The 10,000-nt window shown below is 45.5% G+C and overlaps 1 protein-coding gene across 2 annotated transcripts in view; it reads right to left on the bottom strand.

Moving 5' to 3' along the window:
* LOC138946929 (dentin sialophosphoprotein-like) overlaps nucleotides 1-10,000 on the bottom strand; it is a 22,641-nt gene that overhangs the window by 9,782 nt on the left and 2,859 nt on the right. For both annotated transcript variants that reach the window (XM_070318339.1, XM_070318340.1), the window contains exons 3-5: nucleotides 9,561-9,649; nucleotides 7,554-7,643; nucleotides 3,378-7,255 (exon numbers count right to left, since the gene is read on the bottom strand). In XM_070318339.1, the coding sequence (XP_070174440.1) occupies nucleotides 3,378-7,255; nucleotides 7,554-7,643; nucleotides 9,561-9,649 (4,057 nt within the window). The remainder of the gene's footprint in view (nucleotides 1-3,377; nucleotides 7,256-7,553; nucleotides 7,644-9,560; nucleotides 9,650-10,000) is intronic.

The following is a 10,000-nucleotide window of genomic DNA, read 5'->3' as shown; positions in this document are numbered from 1 at the left end:
ATGAACACAGCAACAAACCAACCAACTCTATTCTATTGGGTGTGCACGTTAAAGATCCCACGATTGACAAAAGGGTCTTTCCTGGCAAAATTGCTTAGGCACAGTTAATAATTGTCTACCTATACCCGTGTGACTTGGAATAATAGGCCGTGAAAGGTAAATATGCGCCGAAATGGCTGCAATTACTGGCCGTATAAAATTTCATCTCACACGGCATCACTGCAGAGCGCCTAGAACTGTACCCACGGAATATGCGCGATATAAGACTCATTGATTGATTGATTGATTGATTCTCTTCTTCCTCTAGTTTTCATACACTAGGCCAAACAAGGGAGACCGGACAAACACAGCAACAAACCAACCAACTATTCCCTTCTTCCTCTAGTTTTCATACACTAGGCCAAACAAGGGAGACGGGACAAACACAACAACAAACCAACCAACTATTCTCTTCTTCCTCTAGTTTTCATACACTAGGCCAAACAAGGGAGACGGGACAAACACAACAACAAACCAACCAACTATTCTCTTCTTCCTCTAGTTTTCATACACTAGGCCAAACAAGGGAGACGGGACAAACACAGCAACAAACCAACCAACTATTCTCTTCTTCCTCTAGTTTTCATACACTAGGCCAAACAAGGGAGACGGGACAAACACAGCAACAAACCAACCAACTATTCCCTTCTTCCTCTAGTTTTCATACACTAGGCCAAACAAGGGAGACGGGACAAACACAACAACAAACCAACCAACTATTCTCTTCTTCCTCTAGTTTTCATACACTAGGCCAAACAAGGGAGACGTGACAAACACAGCAACAAACCAACCAACTCTATTCTCTTCTTCCTCTAGTTTTCATACACTAGGCCAAACAAGGGAGACGGGACAAACACAGCAACAAACCAACCAACTATTCCCTTCTTCCTCTAGTTTTCATACACTAGGCCAAACAAGGGAGACGTGACAAACACAACAACAAACCAACCAACTATTCTCTTCTTCCTCTAGTTTTCATACACTAGGCCAAACAAGGGAGACGGGACAAACACAGCAACAAACCAACCAACTCTATTCTCTTCTTCCTCTAGTTTTCATACACTAGGCCAAACAAGGGAGACGGGACAAACACAGCAACAAACCAACCAACTCTATTCTCTTCTTCCTCTAGTTTTCATACACTAGGCCAAACAAGGGAGACGGGACAAACACAGCAACAAACCAACCAACTATTCTCTTCTTCCTCTAGTTTTCATACACTAGGCCAAACAAGGGAGACGTGACAAACACAGCAACAAACCAACCAACTCTATTCTCTTCTTCCTCTAGTTTTCATACACTAGGCCAAACAAGGGAGACGGGACAAACACAGCAACAAACCAACCAACTATTCTCTTCTTCCTCTAGTTTTCATACACTAGGCCAAACAAGGGAGACGTGACAAACACAGCAACAAACCAACCAACTCTATTCTCTTCTTCCTCTAGTTTTCATACACTAGGCCAAACAAGGGAGACGTGACAAACACAGCAACAAACCAACCAACTCTATTCTCTTCTTCCTCTAGTTTTCATACACTAGGCCAAACAAGGGAGACGGGACAAACACAGCAACAAACCAACCAACTCTATTCTCTTCTTCCTCTAGTTTTCATACACTAGGCCAAACAAGGGAGACGGGACAAACACAGCAACAAACCAACCAACTCTATTCTCTTCTTCCTCTAGTTTTCATACACTAGGCCAAACAAGGGAGACGGGACAAACACAGCAACAAACCAACCAACTCTATTCTCTTCTTCCTCTAGTTTTCATACACTAGGCCAAACAAGGGAGACGGGACAAACACAGCAACAAACCAACCAACTCTATTCTCTTCTTCCTCTAGTTTTCATACACTAGGCCAAACAAGGGAGACGGGACAAACACAGCAACAAACCAACCAACTCTATTCTCTTCTTCCTCTAGTTTTCATACACTAGGCCAAACAAGGGAGACGGGACAAACACAGCAACAAACCAACCAACTATTCTCTTCTTCCTCTAGTTTTCATACACTAGGCCAAACAAGGGAGACGGGACAAACACAGCAACAAACCAACCAACTCTATTCTCTTCTTCCTCTAGTTTTCATACACTAGGCCAAACAAGGGAGACGGGACAAACACAGCAACAAACCAACCAACTCTATTCTCTTCTTCCTCTAGTTTTCATACACTAGGCCAAACAAGGGAGACGGGACAAACACAACAACAAACCAACCAACTATTCTCTTCTTCCTCTAGTTTTCATACACTAGGCCAAACAAGGGAGACGTGACAAACACAACAACAAACCAACCAACTCTATTCTCTTCTTCCTCTAGTTTTCATACACTAGGCCAAACAAGGGAGACGGGACAAACACAGCAACAAACCAACCAACTATTCTCTTCTTCCTCTAGTTTTCATACACTAGGCCAAACAAGGGAGACGTGACAAACACAACAACAAACCAACCAACTCTATTCTCTTCTTCCTCTAGTTTTCATACACTAGGCCAAACAAGGGAGACGGGACAAACACAGCAACAAACCAACCAACTATTCTCTTCTTCCTCTAGTTTTCATACACTAGGCCAAACAAGGGAGACGGGACAAACACAGCAACAAACCAACCAACTCTATTCTCTTCTTCCTCTAGTTTTCATACACTAGGCCAAACAAGGGAGACGGGACAAACACAGCAACAAACCAACCAACTCTATTCTCTTCTTCCTCTAGTTTTCATACACTAGGCCAAACAAGGGAGACGGGACAAACACAGCAACAAACCAACCAACTCTATTCTCTTCTTCCTCTAGTTTTCATACACTAGGCCAAACAAGGGAGACGGGACAAACACAGCAACAAACCAACCAACTATTCTCTTCTTCCTCTAGTTTTCATACACTAGGCCAAACAAGGGAGACGGGACAAACACAGCAACAAACCAACCAACTCTATTCTCTTCTTCCTCTAGTTTTCATACACTAGGCCAAACAAGGGAGACGGGACAAACACAGCAACAAACCAACCAACTATTCTCTTCTTCCTCTAGTTTTCATACACTAGGCCAAACAAGGGAGACGGGACAAACACAGCAACAAACCAACCAACTATTCTCTTCTTCCTCTAGTTTTCATACACTAGGCCAAACAAGGGAGACGGGACAAACACAGCAACAAACCAACCAACTATTCTCTTCTTCCTCTAGTTTTCATACACTAGGCCAAACAAGGGAGACGGGACAAACACAGCAACAAACCAACCAACTCTATTCTCTTCTTCCTCTAGTTTTCATACACTAGGCCAAACAAGGGAGACGGGACAAACACAGCGAGTCAACAATACCAGGCCTACCTGAGAAGGGCGAAATGAAGAGAACTCCGAATGGTTCTCCAGTGAAGACCTTCTTCACGTTGTCGTAGGATTCTGCTTCAGTTTCTGAAGGCGACGACTGTGATCGAGATGGACTGGCTTGCGCGGCGTCCTTGACCTTCCTACTCAACCGAGACTGCGGAGGATTTTTCGACGCAATCTTTTCTGCATCCGCGTTGGTGTTAACATTTTCCCTAAAATGACACGTTTTTCTTCTCCCTGCGTGTTCGTGTTTGTTGAGGCGTTCGTGTTCGTCCCGAAAGCGAGCTGTTTGTTTTTTGATTTCATCCTCAGCGAACTGAGCATTATTCGCATTTGCATCATTGCCTTTTTTCTTTGGGGGCGGCTGTGCTGCACAACTGTGTGTTGGATCTTTACGAGGATGCATTGAGAAAGTATGACCTTGAGGACCATGCTCGTGCTGTTCGGAAGATGCGCCAATGCCTTTGCAGTGTGTGCACACGTTGTGCGGTCCCTGCCATTCTACCAACAGTGTGCCCTTGTAAGTGTCTCGGGTCACGGGGCAAATATGTCTGTCGTCTTTGCCCCTCATCACTCGCCCTATATCTCCCGATTCTACTTGATCCGCACAGAATGTGTCTTCATGGTTGTGTGCCCCGGCTGTCAGTACTTTGTTGTCTTCACTGTTAAACGATATCTCAATGCTGTTGATTTCTCTTGCCGCTTCTGCGCAAAACTGCTGGTCATGACGTCTCCAGTTAGAGTTCAAGTCTCTGTCGTCTATCACATATCCTGGGATCTTCATTTTGTCTGTACCCCTGTGCGTCGAGTCCACGCTGCTCCCCTCCTCCCCTTGCTTAGACATGCTTTTACTGGACTCCTGTGCTGGGTGCACGCTGCCTGCTTTTACTGAAGAGCTCGCAACATGATTCGCCTTATTCTTATTTACAACACTAGCACCCTGCAGGTCCTTCCTAGTTGAATGTGTCTGTTTTTGCACAGTCGCCGGAACATGTCTTGTACCTTTGTCAATCGCTGTCGTCTGTGCATTTTGGTTTTGTTCAGACTCTTCAGGTACAATTTTAGCTGGAGCTTTTAGAGTCTCTGAATACTCCTGGTTGAAATCCACTGCGGACGCGCTCCCTGCAGAAAGGCAACAACAACCGAATTTCTTGGACTTGGTTGCCTTGGTCTCAGCAATGGACAGGTTCTGAAAGCGGTTGGGTGTCAGCATGACGCTGGTTTTCCGGTTGAACCTGATGGCCCGCCCTGGCTCGTGGTCCGATTCGGTCGAGTCGATACTCTTCGCTGTGGTCCCCCTGCTCAAGACGGAAGCATCGTCGTCGTCGTCGTCGTCGTCGTCGTCGTCATCGTCGTTTACCTCCGACTGGTCGACCTCGCTTTCAGTCGGTTCACTCACGTCGTCTCCGTCGCTGTCGACCTCGCTGTCTGCCACGCTGACCAAGTCTTCCTCGGGGTTAGGGTTGTTCTGTTGGTTCCTGTCAGATGGCCTGGACTCCTGGTCTGGGGGTTCCTCGTCGTGGTCTGACCCGCTGCCGTTTGGCTGCCCCACGTTAGTGGAGAGGGGGAGCTCGGAGAAGGAGAAGACGGGGGTGTCGCCATTGCCCGCTGTCCTGTAGGTCAGCTCGGGGAGAGGTGTCGGCCCACAGAGCTTGGCCACGATCACTTCCTTCGGCCTCACCGACTCCTCTGGCTCTTCTTGTGAACCTGGCGTTTTTCCACCGGACGTTGCTGCAAGCTCTGCGCTAGGGTATATGTAACAGGATTCGGCTCCACCTTTTTTTACAGTCCCCTCAACGTCACCCTCACACGATTCTGATGCGAGCTGTGAACAACTTGACAGCGACAGCAGTATGTCCTCTAGTTCAGAATCAGACCCACTCGCCAGCAAAGAATCAACATCTGAGGAGACAGTTATGGACTCCTCCGTGCTATTTTCCACGCCCTGAGAAGCACCGATACACAGATCATCAACCTTGATCACAGCTGTGTTCTGCTGACCCACACAGTCTGTTCCATCCACTGCCAGGGGAGTGCCGGCAGGGAAAGAAGAGTCGGTGTGGTTGACGGAGTTGAGGTTGTTGGCTGCTGTGTCCTGTTGGTCGGCAATGAAGTGAGACAACAGACGGGACCCGCTGTCCTTCTCATCGTCCGAGGACGACCCATGCTTGCTTTCCCCTTCCTCTAGAATACCAGACCCGCGTATTTGTAAACTGCCTATTGCGTTGGGACCACTGAAATCCGCTACGAGATTCAAGGATGAAGTCGACTTCTTGAGACTGACCGGAACTCGCCCGTCTGTCACGGGTTCTTCTGCCCACAGGTTGATAGAGGTCATCGAGCTGATAGATCTCTGTATGTGGTGACGTTCCACAACGTTCCCTGCGGTCACTATCTTGTCGTCTCGTACTACGAACTTGGTACCAACCGGGGCTCTCTTCTTCCGCTCAATCTCAACCTCGCTTGTAACAATAGGTAGCATAGATGTAGATGTTTCTGGTAATGATGTAATGCTTGGCTCTCTGGGGATTGAATATTTGTGGTGTGGAACTTTGACAGCATCTCTCAAGTTGTCATCCTTTGAGCCTGCATCTTTAGATGGTGCGTCTCTAGAGTCTGCATCTCTTGAATGTTTATCGCTTAAGTTTGCTTCTCTTAAGTTTGCGTCTTTTGGGGTCTCATCTCTAGAGTGTCTATTTCCCGGGTTGGCTTCATTGGGTGTTCTGTCTCTGGAGGCTTCATCTCTCGAAGTTGCATCTTTGGACTGTGTTGCTTTGGACATAGTATCTTTGTAATTTGCATCTCTTGACTGTGTGTCTGTGGAGATTGCATCTATGGGAGCTGTGTGTGTGGAGATTAAGTTTTCTTCTTTAACGTTTTCATCTTTGGCGTTTGCATCTGTGGAGGTCGCACCTTTTGAGGTCGCATCTCGAGAGTATGTATCTTCGGAGGTCCGATCTTTTGAGGTCCCATCTTTTGAGGTCCCATCTTTTGAGGTCCCATCTTTTGAGGTCCCATCTTTTGAGGTCGCATCTTTTGATGTCCCATCTTTTGAGGTCCCATCTTTTGAGGTCCCATCTTTTGAGGTCGCATCTTTTGAGGTCCCATCTTTTGAGGTCCCATCTTTTGATGTCCCATCTTTTGAGGTCCCATCTTTTGAGGTCCCATCTTTTGAGGTCCCATCTTTTGAGGTCCCATCTTTTGAGGTCGCATCTTTTGAGGTCCCATCTTTTGAGGTCCCATCTTTTGAGGTCGCATCTTTTGAGGTCCCATCTTTTGAGGTCCCATCTTTTGAGGTCCCATCTTTTGAGGTTCCATCTTTTGAGGTCGCATCTTTTGAGGTCCCATCTTTTGAGGTCCCATCTTTTGAGGTCCCATCTTTTGAGGTCGCATCATTTGAGGTTCCATCTTTTGAGGTCGCATCTTTTGAGGTCCCATCTTTTGAGGTCGCATCTTTTGAGGTCGCATCTTTTGAGGTCGCATCTTCTGAGGTCGCATCTCTTGTAGTTGCATCTCTAGAGAGTGTGTCTTCGGAGGTTGCGTATGTGGAGGTCGCTTCCCCAGATTTTGCCTCTGTGGAAGTCGCCTCTCGGGAGTTTGTTGCATCTTCGCTCGTTGACGGTAAGGTGGGAGGAGGAGGAGATGTTTTTCTTGATGGTGGTGCAGGATAAGCATCGTGATCCTGAATCTGGCTGGTGTTGCTGGCCATGGAGCCAGAGCTGCTAGACCCGCTGGCCTTGTATGAGCAGAGATTAAGTCCACTGACAGGAGACTCGATGAGGGCGGAGGTCTTCTTCATGGCCCCGTTTGTCCAGCCCTTTGTGGTGAAGGGGCGGCGGCCGTAGTGATGCACATCCACCACACTCAGCTTGTGAACCCTGCGGCAATCAGGGCCACGTGAACACAGCGTGCATGAGTTAAAGAAAGAAGTTGTGGCGATACAATGGGCACGTGTGTGTGTGTGTGTGTGTGTGTGTGTGTGTGTGTGTGTGTGTGTGTGTATGTGTGTGTGTGTGTTCTGATGGTAAATGACTGCAAACACATGCAAGTGTGCACGTGTGCGTGTTGTGTGCAATATATCAATTGCACCTTCATGTTCCATTAATCTCGAGTTAAATTCAGGCACGCAGTTGTACTTATAAATACCAACCACCATTCATGCAGCAATCTACCCACCTGTAGAAAAAGCAATAATGCTCAGGAACATTGTGCATAGTACAGATACATTCACTCTCTTCAAAGTCAAATGGGCTATTCCGATCCACTCTGAAATGAAAGTAAAACGCTCTATTAGTGTTAGAAATAATCCACCCTTTTATCAAGAGTTACATGAACTGCACTTTTTTTCGATATACATATGCTAAAATGTTGTTATTTGTATTCCCTTCCACAACTCGTGGCTTTATCCTCCTACATCCATGACAGAAATGACTAGAACCTCGAGAAATGATATCAATGTTTCCAACAATGGCTGACTTAATGGCTGGCTGACTATCTCTTCACCTCTCTTTCAACCAGTGCATACGCGCCTGGCTGTCCGGAACTAATCGTTGTACAGTAGAGTGTGTTTCTGTGGTCAAGGCGATGCATGATCTTTATTGAAATTGTGCGGAACCGATGAAATTTCGATCCTGGAACGGTTAGATGGGTGTTTACATCAAGACTATTTGGCAGCTCATTTACTCTGTGATTTTACTCTTGTAGGACTGAAGCCGCCACAAACCCAAAGCAACTCTTGTCTAACCTTCACCGGATCACGCTTTGGACTACACAGTCCGGATGATGTGAGTCGTGGTCGACCAATACTTTCTAAAGGATTCAGTGTAAAACGTATGGGTCGTACACAACCCACGCCATCCGAATAGGGATACACTCTTTACCGCCTCTTTGCAGAGTATGGGTCGTACACAACCCACGCTATCCGAATAGGGATAAACACCGTAAAATGCCTTGCTTAATTCCAACCGGACTGTGTAGTTCAAATGACGTCATTGTTTATTTGTTTGTTTTCAAAGATAATCCTTTAGAAATTGGTTGATAGGAAGGTTCGTTGCTGTTTGAGGAGTAAATGAAGTCTCAATCAAGAACTCAAAATAGTTTTGAGATACAGACACTTTTGTGAGGCTGTGGGTTGTCCACGACCTAGGAAGCACGGCGAAGGCTTAGGCCGCTAGAAGAATGTCAGAGCACGTTTGGTGCGTTCACCTTTTATTACTTTTATTCTTTCATAAATCCCGGTGGAATCATGGCGGATTGTGTTGGCAATAAGAACACAGTACATTGCCGACAGTGGAAAATGAGTTGATGAACTGCCTAAAACGACTTCCCTTTCCGTGTAAACTAGTATGTAAACCACCAAACATCTAAGCAAGCATTTACATAGAAATTGATCATCCTTTCACTTACACATATAAACCAAACACCTACAGCCTAACTGCTGAGGTTTTGTTGTTGTTGAAGAATCAATATTCGCAGCCGAGAGGTATGTGAAATCTGCGAAATGGTGTCATTTAAAACAAGAAATTCCTACGAGGTAGGAAAAACACCCCCGTCAAAGGGAAATAACCTTCTCAGTTGGTGGCAGTGACTGAGTGAGAATGGTTATTTCCCTTTGACCATGAAGATGTCCCTCTATAAGTCCTTGTATAATTTTAATCCACCAATAACTCCCTAACCGTGTGTTTGACTGGTCCCAATTTTTGTAAGGACCGACTCAGGAATGTATAGAACCTGTTCACCAAGTTTGCTGACGATCGGTCCGTTCATTCTTGAGATCTATATGCGAACACAAACAAACAAACAAACAAACAAACACATCGAGCGAAACCTATACACACCCCTATACCGGGGGTGTAAAAACATCCAACTCTACTCAGGAAACAGCCAGCTTTTTGATTGCTTTCTCTTTTCCACGGTGAAAGTTGCGATCATGTAACAGCCCGGACACATGTGCGGGATAATTATTTTGTTTTTGTCAAAGTGAAATTATATGTGTCAATCCCGGGACAGAAGTTGGGAGGTCTAATTGATTGTTCAAACGGGAATGAAGTTACCGTTCACCTAGACGTGACAAGGTTTCTCTCTGCCATGCTATGCTGTTGCACGTGAAAGTGTCTGAAGTCACTCGAGCAGATTTGATTTTAATTGACCATGCTAATTCCCTTATAAAAAAAAAATGCTTACGTGTTGAGGCGTTTTATCAAACGGTCAATATTGGTCTCGTTTCCAGTTCTTTGTTCCGTCACTAGAAGCAAATCGTACCGTTTGAGAATCTGTAGAAAGAGGAATAGCATAACTACAAGCAAAGAACGTTATTCCAATTGTAGAAAGTATTTGTTTTCTTTACATCAACAGACCAAACGTCTCGACCAAAAATTTTTTTGCACATGTTAATAAAACCGCTTACGCATTCGGCATTATATTCGATTCACAAAGTGGTGATGGTGTTGATTAAATAATAATATCTGTTTCCATGAGGGCAGAAATGAAGGGAATATACTTTTCATATTGTCCAATTCTTTTTTTTTAAATCGTCCTTAAAAAATGCAGTATGTAAGAAATGTTAAGTCCTTTGTACTGGAAACTTGCATTCTCCCAGTAAGGTCATAAATTGTACTACGTTG

Source organism: Littorina saxatilis, linkage group LG14, assembly GCF_037325665.1.
Source record: "Littorina saxatilis isolate snail1 linkage group LG14, US_GU_Lsax_2.0, whole genome shotgun sequence".
Lineage (NCBI taxonomy): Eukaryota > Metazoa > Mollusca > Gastropoda > Littorinimorpha > Littorinidae > Littorina > Littorina saxatilis.
Note: the sequence above shows the minus strand (reverse complement) of the source record. Positions and strands in the feature narration are given on the sequence as shown.